A 17792-nucleotide genomic window follows, 5' to 3' on the forward strand; every position below is an offset into this window, starting at 1 on the left:
TTTCCCGACACATATTAAGACAAAATGATGACAAATAATGTCCAAAGGCTGTAGGACAGTAAAGGTGCCAGTACTGAGACAATAATCTGCACACAGTTGCATGTGTGCATGCTGTGCACTCACCTGCTTGCATTTTCATTTAGCTCAAATCTAAGCACAAAAGCTGCAACATTGTATTTAAAGATTCATGAGTATATAATGCATCACTAATTATAGTTTGTGCTTCGAATATTTTTCACTTGGAAACTTGTGATAATCTTGATAGTATTAATAGAATAAAGCTAAAAATACATAAAGCCATAGCTTGTGTATCACACCACTTCTAAAACCATAACGTGACTCCCAGAATGGGAGGGGTTGCTACTTACTCGGGTCACCGCTATGTTTGATTTCAGTGACTCGACAGCTTGTATCCTCTTTTCCAGTAAATCCCTGTTCTGCTGCTCTTTTTCAGCCTCTTGCTGATGCATCCTAAATGAAATGGTACAAATATCGAACATGTGAATACTGCACAGTGCACAGAAGACAACAACATGCATCCACAATGGCTGCCTGCAAGGAGCAGAGCAGCCATGATGTTAATCCCCCTAATTATTTTAGTCTTCTGCTTTTGGCTTTTCCCTTCAGGGGTTACCACAGTGAATCAGTTGCCTCCATCTAACCCTGTCTTCTGCATCCTCTTCTCTCACACCAGCTATTTTAGTAGTAGAAAAAAACTCTTTGTCTACTTGAAGCAAAAATATTATCTTAATCAAATGTAATCAGGTAAAGATCTCACAAAAAAAGTATAGGTTATTCCTAATAACAAATAAAAATGACCAATTTAACAATTTTCAGCCTGAATGGCTCTGCATGAATTTCAGCTAATGTGTAGTGAATTCTCTTGGTTATGATTCTGTTGTTTTGTAATCTAAGACATTTAGCAGATAAACATCTTGTTACCTTTGGGTAGTCTCTTTTAGGTACATGGCAGCTATCTTCCGGTTGACTTGGTCCACCTCAATTTTCTTCTGACCTTCAAACTCATCTTCCATCAGCAGTTTTTCCTGTGTACTATTAGCACATAATCAGATACCCAAACAGCATCAGTGTCTTTGTTTGCGAGTTTTAACATAAAAAAAACAAAGAAAAATTCATTTCAAAAATGAATGAGAGATATGTTGCAACAATATTCTTTTTTTACATGAGCATATATGTGTTTTTTCTTGACTTTGAAACTACATCTTAAACTTTCCCTACTCTCTGAGATGGTCCATCTTGAGCTGTAGGTTTTGGCTGGCTTTCCTCTCCTCCTGCAGTCTTGTCGCTATCTTCTGTATCTTATTGTGACGTAAAAATTGCTCCTCCTTCTGAACCTCCTGCCGAACTGAGGAACACCTGTTAAGCTCCAGCTTCAATTCAGTCAGCTCCAGTCTGAAGAGCAGGGATGGAAAAAGGAAAAAAGAGATGCATGTAGATAGAAGATGAGCTTGAAAATGCTTTCTGACGCCACATTATCTCCCACTGAAGTAGTGTAATTTCATTGTGTTCAGTCAAACCCAATTCAGGAATAATTTGGTAACCTGGGCTATGAGGCAAACATTAAATAAGTGAGTGTTGTAAAAGTCTATGAAACAACAACAATTAAAACAACCATTAAAAGGAGTTTTATTTTGAAATCCTGCCAGTTCCTTTAAACAGAATAACAGAATTACTTTTAGGTATTGCATAGAAGCAAAAATGCACCAGACCTTTTAAAGGAAAAGTTCTCCTCACTTATGAAATTCATGCCATATTGGTATACCAGGATGTCTGGCTTAGCATCAACAATTCACAACAAAGATGACGGTTCACAACGATTGTTTCTATTGGAAGGATTTTATTACTGCGATTCATAGCTACAAAAGTTTAAAAAAAAAAAACACACCTAAAAAACAGAATAAAACAAAGGGGCTGCATTGGTGTGAGAGTGTTGCTGAGATAAATGTAACCCACAAAGACGAATTTGGTTTAAGGGTTTAGCAGATTTGTCTCTACATTGTTTAACCTGAGGAGTCAGTATTAGCGGAGCTGTGCCACCGGCTTTACTCTATCGTCACTTCTATTCAGTTTTCAGTAGATAAACTTCCCACCAACTTATTTACAGCAGCACCTGATGTTTCCCAGGCTGTGGATATTGGTTCTGTATGACACATTTTCATAGATATTAAATTGTTGTATGGTTCTAATAAAACAAAATGCCTGCTGTTCATTGGTAAAATGAACTTAGCTTAAAAGAATAATACCTAAAAGACTACTGATTGAATGCAGGGTGTCCTTCAAACACTGGGTCTGTTTCACAAAGCAAGTTTAGTGGAAATCCGGGGAAAGTTAACACTGAAATCAGGGAAACACAGGGTTTCCGGTTTCACAAAGAGAGGAAAGTTAACCCAGATTTGTGTGCATAACCTGGTTGGGAGCAGGTTAGCTCCAGACCAGGGTAGCAGTTAGACTCCGCCCCCTTTTACAGCCACTCATGGCATGTCCGTTTGACAACGATCCCACTGATGAAGGTTCAGCATTAATTCACAGAGGACTAAATATTATTGTATCACATTCAGATGTCCTGTCATATCCACGCAGTTTATCTTTATGATCGGGACCAGTTCATCAATCCATCACACACATCCACATCCTAATCCATCCTCACATCTGCAGTATAACAAATCAGTCATACTCTCACATCCCATCAGGTAAAGTGTGTAGCGATGCGTTTTCCTTGCAAATGGTAGTTTTCTATACAATGCGGGAGACGCGCAGTGCGCCTCGCCTTGACACAGTTCTTACCCTATTTTGTCAATTTACCTGGAGATAAACCCGTCAGAATCATCAGGGAGGAGTTCCACAGGATTGCAGGTGAATGATGTAGAAATCTGATAAATGATTTTGAAATATTTGCTTGATAACATTGTGCAACCTCAGAATTTGATTAGTAACTTTAATTTCTTTTAGGATTTCCCAATGTAATTGGCTGCAGAGATGGTACCCACATTTCCATTAAGTCTCCCTCACATAATGAAGCTGATGATGTGAACAGGAAGTTCATTCATGGCTTAAATGTGCAGGTGCATGAAGACTTACTACTGTTTCAACGTTAAAAACTGCATCATAGATAAGCTAACATCTGTCCAGATCATGTGTGATACTGCAGACTACATTTCTGATGTGGAGGCTGTGTTCTGGGTTGGTTAGTGACTCATGGATGTATGATGAATCTTACCTGAGTAACAGACTGTAACGTGGTAGGTAGTGTAAAGGTTTGCTATAACTCACTTTTCTCCATCGTATAATCCACTGTAAAATATCCACTATACATCACAGGGGACTTTGATGTCTTTTATTTGGAGGACAGGGGTTACCCATGGCAACTGAGGCTGTTGACCCCTGACACTGAACCAGGCCCCCAACAGAACTTCAACTTGGTTCACTGCAGACCATGTGCCCAGGTTTAGTTGACCATAGGACTGCTGAATACCTGTTTCTAGTGCCTACATCATCTTAGGATGATTCCTGAGAGGACCTGTGATATACTGTAATTGTGTTGTTCATAGTATTGGGTCTTCTAGGGGTGAACAACACATGTGTGTCATGTGACTAAAACAAACAGAAAACAAGAACCAAGGCAGTCAGAGTCTGCAACATCCCGCGACTTACCCTGACCTATTTTCCGGGTAGGTCAGGGTACCCTGAAAGTAGTACCTCACTAGTGCATAGACTAGTGCATATGGAGAGGGCCAGTGTAAAACTGTAGATCAAAGTAGTGCATAGGTACATCAAAGTACTAGCTTTGATCTAGGGTCTTACTCATACTGGCCTCCTCTTTCTGTCCATTCGGTTCCTGAGTGTACAAAAGTCGAAATTTGACTGTGACCTACTTTTCTCAAGGTCAAGGTCACCATCCCACTTTCACCCCCTTTGCCACCCGGGTAATGTGTTTTTTGTTTCATCTTTCTATCTGCAACGGTTGCGAAGATATTTGGTGGACAAACGAATGAACGGACGAACACACGAACACTGACAATCGCAATACATCACCGCTTTAAAGCAGGATGTAACAATGCAGTCACAGACTGCAACATCCCGCACACATTCAAAAATTTACCCTGACCTACTTGCATAGGTCAAAGATCAAAGCTAGTGCTCTGACCTACTTTCACACTGGCCTTCTCCCTCATCTTTCTGTCTTATCCGGTTCCTGAGTGTACAAAAGTTTAAATTTGAGCTTGACCCAGCTTTCTTAAGGTCCAAGTCATCATCTCATTTCCACCCCTTTTGCCACCTGAGTAATGTGCTTTTTGTTTCATCTTTCTATTTGCAAAGGTTGCGAAGATATTTGGTAGACTAACGAACGGACGGACGAACAGATGAACACGAACGCCAAAAATTACAATATCTCACCGCTTTGAAGCAGGATGTAATAAAACTTGGAACACCTAAAAGCTGTTCTAAGCAGTATAATGCCACAGCTATTGATGTACGAACTAAAGCAAATGGCTAGACGTCAGCTCTTGATTTCAGTGTTTAATATACAGTATAATATAGGCATAACATAGGTATATGCATGGGTTTGTATATTGTTCTTGTGAACTGTTTTTGTAATGTGCATATGCCAATTTAATCTTTTATTTAAATAAAATAAAAAAAATTTGAATAGGTTTTATTATTTAACAGATATTGATATAGATGAGAGCCCATTTACTTATCTGTAAAGAGCATTATGATCGCAATAAAAAAAACTGAACAGTCAAACGTCCACTTAATATTGACTGTACAATTTCAAACATAATGTAAATAAGGAGGTATCCCCATGAGATGACGCAGAAGTCCTCTCATGCCATCTCTCTCTGCTTTGTGGCCACAGCGCTGTTCTTCAATCTTCTGAAAATGTCCTCTAAGTCTTCCTATGCGTAGATTAAAATCTGTACTTTGAATGCCTTGAAGTACGTAGAACGCTTCTTGTCTGTCGTCATGGTGACTCGTCAAATCGGGGCTCCATTGATAATGGCTTATTAGAGTTGTGTCACACCTGTGAAATTGTGGGTGAACGTACCCTGGGTTGATAAAACCAAGAGGCTCAGGGTAAGTCAACCCAGAGCCACAGGTTTTATATAAAGTTTGTTTACCGTGTTTTGTCAAACGGACGCCCTGACATTAAAAGCAGAAGAAAGATTTTTATAGAGATAGAGTATCTATTAGACAAAACCACAGAACATAAATTATGTATTCAACCTTTCTTCACAATTTACATTTTCTACGTCCTCTCTTACATTTGTAAATGCAGTCTAACTTCCTGCCCCTCAATTCATATCTGAGGATGGCTTCAGACATTGCAGCATATGAGAAAGTTGTGGAGCAATTGTTGGCTATGAGAAGAGTAAGCACTGCTTTCTTTGCATCTCAGCTCTTTTTCACAAACTACCTGAGCACATTTTATGCCTTCCTGGAACATGATGTCAATACTTACATCTAGAAGCCAACCTTAAAATATTAAGCACAACACAAGTAAAATAATCTGCAGTTTACTTGGACAATCTGATCACTTTTAATTTATTTCGATCTCGTTGATATACTAGTCCAATGAATGTTTATTTAAATTTTATATTTTATATTTTTGTCCGAAGGTCCGTTTTTTTGGGTTACTGTTATTATTGCTGTTGCTTTTTCCTTTTCCTGTATTGCTTGCTACGTTTTGTTAATAATGTCTGACATTAGCTTTTAAATGTTTTTATAAAATACAACTAATAGTAAAATATTATCGTTATTATAGTTTATTATACGTCTTGTTTTTATGTGTATTGTAATCAGTTGATGACGATGAATAATATTAATACTTTTAAATACAGACTGACTGGAAATACAGCACTTTGTTCCTGATTCACACTGTGCTATTGAAAAAAGTTTAAGCAAAACTTTTTTGCTGGATGCTCTTTTTTCCTTTGAGGTGGGCAAATATTTCAAGACCTTACTGTCAAACCTTTTTCCATGCTGACTCACTCTTGTTGCCTCAGCTCAGTGTTGATGTGGCCCTCGAGCTCTTCGTCACTCTGCAGCTTTTGACACAGATGCTTATGCTGGGCTCGCAAACGGAACACCATCACACTGCTTAGTAAAATAAATGAACAGTGAAACAGAAAGGGGTTGGAAGAATGAGGAACATCCTTTATATGAGCTCCTTAATACTGACTTGTCACTATTTGTCACATTGAACGCACCTATTTTCCGCTGCTTTTTGTCGCTCAATCTCCTTCTCCAAGTCATCTCGCTGCTTCAGCAAACTCTCAATGTTCTGCCTACAAAGGTTAAGCTCCTGTCTGAAAAACAAATCAAAAGATGAAAGATGCAAATTGAAATGAGAAAAAAATCCTGGTGCAAACCAATAATAATAATAATAATCAAAAAACACTTTCAGGGCTGTTCAAATGAAATAAGTCCAGAACATCAGGCTAATAGTTTTCCTCCCAGCCATTTCAACAATAGGAAGGTGATTACATTGGGGATGCCCTTCCTGACGCAACCCTCTGTATTTATCCGGGCTTGGGACCGGCACAATAAGACACTAGCTTGTGTCCTCTTGCGGCTACATTAAACAAAGTAATCAATTAATCAAATACTAAAAAGCTATGAGTGGATGCTCACATCTCAAGAGTTTTGATTTCCCAATGTTCTTTTTGACGTCTAATGGTGTGCAACACAGCAATCTGTGACTGAGAGGAAGAAGGAATCCTCATGCACACAATATAATCTAACCTGAGGATTGGTTAAAAGCCATGCATACTTGGGTACCATTACAGTCATATTTGAGGAAAGTGCAGTGCACTGCAGCTTCACTCTAACCTTTGGTGTTCCGTGCTAAACGAAAATGGCGACCATTTAACTAGAGATCACGGCTCATCACGTGCTTAGTGGCTTGCAGTGCAGACAATTAGAAAAAAAGGAATAAAAGTGTGAAAAGAGGACAGTATTAGAAATGCTCTTGTTGAAAGGACTTTTTGCAAATTGCTGGATCAATTGGAAGAGAAGTGCACACTGTCTGAAGAGGACAAGGTTGGACAACCTGACAAAGTGTTATAATATCGAAATGGAAAGCCATGAAAAACTTTTTTGACTGGTAAAATCAACGATGACAAAAAGACAAAGAAGAAAATGCATTACTCTCATAGACTGTAAAGGATGAAGTGAGGAGGGCATTGAAGAAGATGAAGAGTGGAAAGGTAGTCGGTCCTGATGATATACCTGTGGAGGTTTGGAAGTGTCTAGGAGAGGTGGCAGTAGAGTTTCTGACAGGGTTTGTTCAACAGGATTTTAGATAGTGAGAAGATGCCTGAGGAATGGAGGAGAAGTGTGCTGGTGCCCATTTTTAAGAACAAGGGAGACGTGCAGAGTTGTGGCAACAACAGTGGAATAAAGCTGATGAGCCATACAATGAAGTTATGGGAAAGAGTAGTGGAAGCTAGACTAAGGGCAGAAGTGAGCATTTGTGAGCAGCAGTATGGTTTCATGCCAAAAAAGAGTACTACAGATGCAGTATTTGCTTTGAGGATGTTGATAGAGAAGTACAGAGAAGGCCAGAGGGAGCTGCATTGTGTTTTTGTAGATCTGGAGAAAGCTTATGACAGGGTGCCCAGAGAGGAACTGTGGTATTGTATGAGAAAGTCTGGAGTGACAGAGAAGTATGTTAGAACGGGGCAGGACACGTATGAGGACTGTACAACAGTGGTGAGGTGTGCTGTGGGTGTGACAGAGGAGTTAAAGTGGAGGTGGGACTGCATCGGGGATCAGCTCTGAGCCCCTTTTTGTTCGCTATGGTGATGGACAGGCTGACAGACGAGGTTAGACAGGAATCTCCATGGACTATGATGTTTGCAGATAACATTGTGATCTGTAGTGAGAGCAGGGAACAGGTGGAGGAGAAGCTAGAGAGGTGGAGGTTTGTCCTGGAAAGGAGAGGAATGAAGGTTAGCCGCAGTAAGACAAAGTACATGTGTGTGAATGAGAAGGACCCAAGTGGAAGAGTGAGGTTACAGGGAGAAGAGATCAAGAAGGTGGAGGATTTTAAGTACTTAGGGTCAACAGTCCAGAGCAATGGAGAGTGTGGAAAAGAGGTGAAGATGCGTGTACAGGCAGGATGGAACGGCTGGAGATAAGTGTCAGGTGTGATGTGTGATACAAGAGTTTCAGCTAAAATGAAAGGAACGGTGTACAAAACTGTGGTGAGACCAGCGATGTTGTTTGGTCTAAAGACAGTGTCACTGAGTAAAAGACCGGAGGCAGAGCTGGAGGTAGCAGAGATGAAGATGCTGAGGTTGTCTTTGGGAGTGACCACGAAGAATAGGATCAGGAATGAGTACATCAGAGGGACAGCACATGTTAGAGGTTTTGGAGATAAAGTAAGAGAGGCCAGACTGAGATGGTTTGGACATGTCCAGAGGACCATGTCCATAGTGAATATATTGGTAGAAGGATACCGCGTTTTGAACTGCCAGGCAGGAGGCCTAGGGGAAGACCAAAGAGGAGGTTTATGGATGTAGTGAAAGAGGACATGAATGTAGTTGGTGTGAGAGAAGAGGATGCAGACGACAGGGTTAGGTGGAGGCAATTAATTCGCTGTGGCGAACCCTGAAGGGAAAAGCCGAAAGGAAAAGAAGAAGAAGACTGCAAATGCACAGACATAATTATGTAGCTTGAGGAGGCGCTGTCTCTACGGGTCGCATCGTTGCCAAATCCTGACCTGGCTTTCAGAACGTCTTGCTCCTTCCTTTTGTGAATGCAGTCCAGCTGGTCCAGGTGTCGTCTCAGCTTGAACATTTGTGCTGTCATGGCAAAACTCTTTTTCATACCACTGTGGGTCACAACTGGGGGGTCGCTATCATCGTCATCATCATCATTGCAATCACCTTCGTCCTGTCTTTGAGAAGATGCACGACATTAAGGAAAGCTTTTATGTCTCATGTAAAATCTAACTTTTATATATATGCATAGATTATTCATTATGGCTGGAAGTGTCTGCATTGAGGATTTACAATCAAAAACATTATAGACAATCTAATCTTTATTATTTTCTATTAAACTTCATAGAAAAAAGATCACATTGAGTAATAGTGACATAATATTCTATTTAGAAGCAGGATTGATACATAGTCTAAAAATGATCTGATAAACAGAACAATAATAATTACTTACTCATACAACTCTTCCAGCCACTCAAAGCCAGGAGGAAGAGCTGGGTTATCATCACTGAAAGTCTCCTGACTTGGATCACCTTGTGAAATACACATAACCATTAAGGAAGGGTTGTCCTGTCTCTCACAAGATCCAAGGTAATATATGAAGTCATCTGTGTATGCTACTTATACATCAAAGAGCCTTCCTCAGTAACTGCAAAAGCACTAATGATATTTTGAAGACAGCAACAAGTGTCACTCACCTTCATCTCCTTCATCAGTGCTCAAGTGGACATCCAGCTGTCCAGGAACATCAAATGACTTTGTCCTGTCTTCAATGTCCATTTTATTGTATTCTTCTTAGCAGAATGCAATTTGTCAAAAAACAAAGAATAGTTTTGTTTAGATTTTTTTTTTAAATCATGAAAAAATAAGCAATCAACAGGGCTAATTCTTGTTTTTGGTTAATGGCGGACCCTATGAGCCTAAAGTCCAAACAGCTGAACATTCATATTTAAAAAGATATTAAACATATAATTTTCTGTGCCGACCACAATGTGGAAGATGAAGATGACAAAGACGTCCTAATCAGGCTTCCGAACTATGGATAAAGGCTAATCCTGTGAACATAGCAAGAAGATTTAGCCTAATGCAAGCGGTCTGTACATCATAACATTAACACCCCATAGATTCAGATTTCACGTCATGTCCAAATAACTCTGCAAACATCAGACTAAGTGAACAGTTTGCTCTGATGTTAGGCTTCATGTGGCCTTTTCAGCGTTTCTGTTAGCGCATCATCTGAAGTGTTTTGTTCTTCTTTTATCCACATTTCTGTTAACGTCAGAACAGGGAATGAACACACAATGCATTTATGTGTATTGGGATATCCACCAGCAGTGAGACTGCCGAAAATATATTCACTGTCTCTTGTTGAGCCGCATTTTGTAATAACGGTGTATTTTGTAATAAATAGTCCAAAATGTAATAAGTTTTTCATTTGATTTTGAAATAAAGCCGCATTTTGTAATAAACTGCCCCAACTCATTTTGTAATAAATTTTGCCGCATTATGTAATAATGACATTTTCGACGTTTATTACAAAATGCACCGTTATTACAAAATGAGGCTCAACACTCTCCTCTGGACATGTCCAAACCATCTCAGTCTGGCTTCTCTGACTTCATCTCCAAAACCTCTAACATGTGCTGTCCCTCTGATGCACTCACTCCTGATCCTATCCATCCTGGTCACTCCCAAAGAGAACCTCAGCATCTCATCTCTGCTATCTCCAGCTCTGTTTCCGGTCTTTTCCTCAGTGACACTGTCTCTAGACCAAACAACATCGATGGTCTCACCGCAGTTTTGTACACCTTTCCATTCATTTTAGCCGAAACTCTTCTATCACACATCACACTTGACACGTTTCTCCACCCGTTCCATCCTGCCTGTACACGCTTCTTCACCTCTTTTCCACACACTCCATTGCTCTGGACTGTTGACCCTAAGTACTTAAAATCCTCCACCTTTTTGATCTTTTCTCCCTGTAACCTCACTCTTCCACTTGGGTCCCTCTCATTCACACACACGTACGCTGTCCTACTTGGGGTAACCTTCATTTCTCTCCTTTCCAGGATAAACCTCCACCTCTTTAGTCCACCTGTTCCCCACTTTCACTACAGATCACAATGTCATCTGCAAACATCATAGTCTATGGAGATTCCTGTCTAACCTCGTCTGTCAGCCTGTCCATCACCATAGCAAACAAGAAGGGGCTCAGAGCTGATCCCTGATGCAGTCCCACCTCCACCTTGAACTCCTCTGTCACACCTACAGCACACCTCACCGCTGTCTTACAGTCCTCATACTTCTCCTGCACCGTTCTAACATACTTCTCTGTCACTCCAGACTTTCTCATACAATACCACAGTTCCTCTCTGGGCACCCTGTTGTAAGCTTTCTCCAGATCTACAAAAACACAATGCAGCTCCTTCTGGCTTTCGCTGTACTTCTCTATCAACATCCTCAAAGCAAATACTGCATCTGTAATACTCTTTTTTGGCATGAAACCATACTACTGCTCACAAATGCTCACTTCTGCCCTTAGTCTAGCTTCCACTACTCTTTCCCATAACTTCATTGCATTGCTTATCAGTTTTATTCCTCTGTAGTTTACACAACTGTGCACATCTCCCTTGTTCTTAAAAATGGACACCAGCACACTTCTTCTCCCATTCCTCAGGCATCTTCTCACGATCTAAAATCCTGTTGAACAAACCCTGTCAGAAACTCTACTGCCACCTCTCCTAGACACTCTACAGGTATATCATCCGGACTGAGTGCCTTTCCACTTTTCATCATCTTCATCCTCCAGTTCACAACTTACCTGTGGAGCATACCCACTAACAACATTGAACATCACACCTTCGATTTCTAGCTTCAGACTCATCACTCTATCTGACACTCTTTTTACCTTCTAACAAACTCCTCCTTCAAAATGACTCCTACTCCATTTCTCTTCCTATCTACAACATGACAGAACAACTTGAACCCTGCTCCTAAACTTCTAGCCTTACTACCTTCCACCTGGTCTCCTGGACACACAGTATGTCTACCTTCCTCCTCTGCATCATGTCAACCAACTCTCTACCTTTTCCTGTCATAGTTCCAACAGTCAATGTCCCTACGCTCACTCCTATACTCTTGGCGCTCCTCTTCTTTCTCTTCCTACGAACACACTTTCTTCATCTCCTTCTTCAACCAATAGTAGTCAAATTTCCACTGGCACCCTGTAGGTGAACAGCACTCATGGCAGTCCTTGTTAACTCGGGGCTCGATGGATTCAGTATGGAAGTCATAGATTTGATTTGCATGTTTGATTTGGCAAAAGTTTTACGTCAGATGCCCTTCCTGACACAACCCTCTGTATTTATCCGCGCTTGGGACCGGCACAATAAGACAATGGCTTGTGCCCTGTTGCGGCTACATCATCATCAGAGCATAAGTGTGGGGGAATACCGGTAAATCAGTGGCTCAACTTAAATTACACAATTTACACAATCTGAGGATAAAATTAAATCAGCAGAGGTAGAAATGCATAACCAAGAGGGGGTGACCCCTCCCATCCCTTCCAACCAAACGCACCATGTTCTTAGCAACCTTCCAAATAATAATAATATAATGACCTTAATACACTGCCTTAATAAGACACAAGATAAAATCAGACAAACCTGAGTTATAGGTCATGTGACGCTACATTTTTCATACAGTAGACATAATACGATGAGTGTGAAAATCATTTCAGTGGTAACTCATGATATGAGATTACCCATCAACGACACGGTGTATCATAGTTTTGCACGTTTTCTAAGAGGCTGTAAAGCTAGAAATATTACTTTTTTTGGCCAATGCCATACTGAGACTCAGAATGGAGTCTGAGATCATTAAGTAGCTTCAGTTCTGGGGGACGGGAATTTCACAAGCCTATTGGCTTCTATCTGTCTGCCCTTTGTTTCAGATGTTGTTGTTGATGTTGTAAATATGATGAAGGTGTGTAGTCTTCTATATTAACATGTCCGAAAAAAATAAACTAAAAAAATAAACTAAATAAATAAATAAAATAAATAAGTTGTGAGTCTCACCTAAACTAACTAGTTCAGTTTAGGTGAGACAGTGATATCAAATAATGGTCTAAGTAACGGTTAAATAATGGTCAGAGACAAAGACCTTTCCTCAAGACTACAAACTTTATTACAGGACAATGAAATTAACAAAACAAATGTTATCTGACTTATCAGGTCTCAATTACCTGTATGAGCACGGTAGGATGACCAGATTCAAAAAACAGTCAGGGAGCTAAAAGAGGCCAGAGCAAAAGAGGCTCGATACACACACTCACATAGCAAATGGAAAAAATAATACAAGGGATAAAAATATAAAGTGTAAAGGCTCTATGAACCCACAAAGGAAAGCTGACCAGAGCTGGCCAGCCTCGGCACGCCGCTGGCTACCCCAGCCAGTCCATGCCAGACCCCATCAGAGGCCCACTGCAGCCAACTAGCCCCCAGGAGCCGTCCCCGCCGAGCCTCGCCTATAGCCCAGGTTCATCGGGATACCAACGCTGACACTAGCCCACACCCCAACGCACAGCAAAATAAACAGACCACTGGCCACCAACCACTGACCTCCGACCAACAGTGGCGGCCAGACACATGCCAGCAAGCCGACCGGCCCCGCAAAGCTCAACAGGCCAGCAGATTAGCAGTGGAGCACCCAAAGCTAAAGCAGAGACAAGGTCCGCAGGAGTGAAGCCAAGCCGCCCAGCAACCATCCCACCCCCGAACGTAGCAATGACCCCACACCAGCCAATCCCCCCCTCACCCCTGAGCCAGCCCCTGCAGCCCGACCCTCGGGCCAGGCCACACGGTCACACATTGCCCCAACCCCACAGCAGCGCCGCACCCCTGGACACTACCGAGTCAATGGCCATGACCGACAAATACCATTTAGGTGGAAACAAATGATACAGGACTACTTAATAAAAAGAACAGAATAAAAACTTAATAAACTTAATAAAATAAACTTAATAAAAAGAACAGAATTATAGAAACTACAAAAAAGTAAACTAACCTAACAAACAAAATGGAAACAGAACAATGAAAACCAAACAACAGTGGCAGTCTGTCTATAATGAAAGAAAACAAGCTAAATAAGAGATGCTTCTGCTATATACCTTAAACTAATTTGTACATACAAAAGAAATCTGCCTTTTACTTCCTCTGGAATAAAACCCTTTATGGCACATGTGTCAAACTCAAAGCCCGGGGGCCAAAAATGGCCCACTACATCATTTTATGTGGCCCGCGAGAGCATAAATGGTCAGAGTGTATAAAAATAAACAGGTCAAAATTATGCTTTGACCAGAAACTACATTTCCCACCATGCAGTTAATAAGCCTATTTTAACATTGGCAAAAAAAGTTATAAAAGGATTCATAGAAAGATTTATGTGTTAACAGAGCAATAAGCAAACCGTAATGTTTGTAACTTCAATAAGTAATAAATTTAGAGTGATTTAACATTAGTTACATTTATTTTATATAACATTTAGTTACATTTATAAGTTACATCTGGCCCTTTGAGGACAGCCATCATGCTGACATGGCCCTCGTTGAAAATGAGTTTGCCACCCCTGCTTTCGAGGAATCCACCTGTGGGAGCAGGAGGGAAGCCACAGAACAAATCCCAATGTGTCACCAAAAAAAAGTAAGGCACATTAACACATAAAAAGAACACAACGTACAGCAGCACACGTAGCAATCAGCTCCTGAGCTACAAAGAAGCATAGTGACAGTTCATACCAATTCCTGGCTGATTGGTGAATGAAGCTGACTGCTGCCAATCTCTGGTGGCTCAGGAGGGACATTCTCTACCGGTCACATTTTATGAACAACTGTAATCCTGCATGAATCTCTGGTGAAAAAAGTTATTTTTGTTGTTTAAAAGTTTGACATACACTATTAGTCTTGACCTCTTGAAGGGAGTGTGACAAAATCACAAATGATGCTGCAAAAATGTTCATGGTAAGAATATTCATGATGTATCGATAGTGTAAGACTTCTGTACAAAACATCATTTGGTTCATGGACTACAAAGGGGAAAAGGCTATGACTGTTATAAAGATTACTTAACATTTTAACTTTTCAAAAAATAAAAATAAAAATAAAATATATGTATATATATATATATATATATATATATATATATATATATATATATATATATATATATATATATATATATATATATTAAAATACATTCCTATTCGACTTATTACTTTAAATAGGTCTGTAAATTATATGTATATACTTTGTCAGGTTTGGACGCTGTGCTACATGTAATATCTTTTATAATACGCAACAGTTATTAAAGTAATTCTAAATGCAGTTTGATAAATGATATATACCTCTAGTTGAAGACATTTTCTCTAAAATGTGGAGTAAATATGAAGCAGTGTATTTTAAGGCTGCTGACACTGACCGGACGTCTGTCCACGTTTCTACACTGAATCCGTTAGCCGTGAGCTCAGAAGGGTACAGTCTGAAGCGTCATTTCATCCACATGAAGCCCTTACCTCACTTCTTAAACCTCCCTTCGATAAACTGTCTTCCGACTTACTGAATTTCTTTCTTACGGAGGACTTTACTCCGCCATTTCAGTGTTTCCATGGAGACGGGACGCAAAGGGCGTGGCTTAGCGTCAATGAACGGAACCTACTGCTGGAACTCAGCATCCCAGACCACCAGATCCCCGTCACGACCAACGTGACAAGGGGTTCCACCTGTAGGTGACTCATGTGAAAATAACCTAGTTCATTAAGCGCATGCAGACACATCGTTCCGTCCTATAGTAACGATCTCTTTTTACTTTTTAAATTAAATTTGAAAAAGAAAAAAAAAACACACTTTAAAAAAAAATTTTCGTTCTACTTTTTTAGTTCTCTGTGTAGGTACCAGTCAAGCCCCACTCAGCAGAAAATGTCTCAGCTGGTTCAGAGAAGATTTGAAATCCGTGAGTTGTGCAAAATCTTTTGTCATGCAGGCAAGATACGCATCACACTGTCTGATTTAATCCTGAGGACATACTAATTTGTAGTTGATCAGTATTACATGTCATTGCCACAATGGTCTCTTTTGGAGGATATTTTTTTATTTTATTTGAGATACAAAAGCTCTTTTTCAGAAGAAGATGAAGAAGAGAAATGCAGAGCGTGGTTCACAACATAACCCACTGATACTGTGTTGTACAGGAACATTTCCTGTCACCACGAGAGACTGAATATATATATATATATATAAATAATATGATCCTGACTGACAAAGAATGTATCAACGGAAGGAAAATAGATTGAGCAGGAAGAGAAAGAGAACGCAAAGGGAATAAGTAATAGTTTGTTTGAGACACATTGGTTTCTGTGCAGTGCATTGTCACATGTAGCTCATTGTCATACCAAAAGAATTTACAGTGATCGGTGGGAGGGAAAGACAGGTTTGAGTCCACAGCCACTGACTCTAAACCTGCTTCTGCTCCCCAGGGCGAAGCAGCAGAAATGAGGGCAGGTGTACTGCTGCAGCTTCCACTGAGCAACTCTCTCACAATAGAAGAGATGATGTTTAATGAGGCGAAAATGAAAACCTCCAAACTTTCTCGGCATAATTGATTCAATCAAACAGATTAAAATGCTTGTTGGAGGACACTTCTGAGTAATATCTCTATAATATAACAAAGATAACAAAATGAATTTTGGAAACTTTCTAATTTAACTTCTGACATAAAAATAGTTGTGATACTTTTGAGGACCTAAAGCTAATGTGGATGTAGCTGCTGTTTTTATTCCTCTGTCAATCAACACTTTGGAACTTCAATTTAAATCTAAGTTTGAAATAAAGTATAAATGGTTTGCTGATTAAATTACATTTATTTATCTGCATATGACTAGTCTCATTTAGTTAGTCATCTGTAAGTCAGTAGCGGTCTTACAATCTTCTTCTTCTCCTTTTGGCTTTTCCCTTCAGGGGTCGCCACAGTGAATCAGTTGCCTCCATCTAACCCTGTCTTCTGCATCCTCTTCTCTCACACCAACTACCTTCATGTCCTCTTTCACTACATCCATAAACCTCCTCTTTGGTCTTCCTCTAGGCCTCCTGCCTGGTAGTTCAAAACTCTCAGTATCGGTCACACACACACACACACACACACACACACACACACACACACACACACACACACACACACACACACACACACACACACACACACGCACGCACGCACGCACACACACACACACACACACACACACACACACACACACACGAGCATTATTACATTTTCACGTTCATAATGTGGATGAGAATTTCAGGTCAGGCTGGGGCAGCTGCTGTTTCCCATACCTGTTTAAATTTATGAGGTGTCTCCATCAATTGAATACAAAACTCTTTCAAACACGAATTTTATCGCTGATGTCGTGAAAATAGTTCACCTGCTAAAAACACATGATAAATGGACCCACTTTGGGCCCCAGTGGCGCCCTCATTGTGCCAGCCTCGTCTTTCTGAAGATGAAGATAAAGAATAATTTAATATTAAGCACTTTCCCTCAGTAATGTGAAACACAGCTTTGTTTGAGGGAGGACTTGTCTAATGGAGACGATTCAAATGTGTCAAACATTACATAATACAGTATATGAGGTCCTATATTCGTGACAAGGCTTTCTGCCGCCCCCCGCCCTCCATGACCAGATTGAATCTGACGTTTAGGCTCCAAGCAACGGAGGGAACCACAGATTAGTGAGTCTCGTTCTCTTCATCTCTCCCTCTATCTCTCTCTCTCCCTCTTTCTCCCTCACTCTCTCCGTGTTGCGGGTGGACAGGCGGTGGCAGCCGCGGTGGATCAGCTCGTTGTTGCGGTCTGACGCGGACTTTTGCGTCTCTTCGGTGGGCTCTCATCTTGTGCGCTCTTGGACGCGCAGGAATTTGCGGACTGATCATGGGGTCATCATCACCATTTTTTTCAGCAGCATCAGCACCGCACTTTACTTTCTCCTCGGCAGCGCCGG

General features: G+C 40.6%; 1 protein-coding gene across 1 annotated transcript in view; it reads right to left on the reverse strand.

Moving 5' to 3' along the window:
• Positions 1-15396, reverse strand: part of cfap74 (cilia and flagella associated protein 74) — a 59344-nt gene extending 43948 nt beyond the window's left edge. Inside the window, exons 1-9 of the mRNA XM_068340011.1 lie at positions 15312-15396; positions 9443-9535; positions 9199-9277; positions 8747-8923; positions 6231-6329; positions 6013-6117; positions 1240-1413; positions 943-1053; positions 369-471 (exon numbers count right to left, since the gene is read on the reverse strand). Coding sequence (XP_068196112.1) covers positions 369-471; positions 943-1053; positions 1240-1413; positions 6013-6117; positions 6231-6329; positions 8747-8923; positions 9199-9277; positions 9443-9524 — 930 coding nt within the window. The 5' untranslated portion in view covers positions 9525-9535; positions 15312-15396. The remainder of the gene's footprint in view (positions 1-368; positions 472-942; positions 1054-1239; positions 1414-6012; positions 6118-6230; positions 6330-8746; positions 8924-9198; positions 9278-9442; positions 9536-15311) is intronic.
• Positions 15397-17792: the final 2396 nt, after the last annotated feature.

Source organism: Antennarius striatus, chromosome 2 (assembly GCF_040054535.1).
Source record: "Antennarius striatus isolate MH-2024 chromosome 2, ASM4005453v1, whole genome shotgun sequence".
In the NCBI taxonomy this organism is placed as follows: Eukaryota; Metazoa; Chordata; class Actinopteri; order Lophiiformes; family Antennariidae; genus Antennarius; species Antennarius striatus.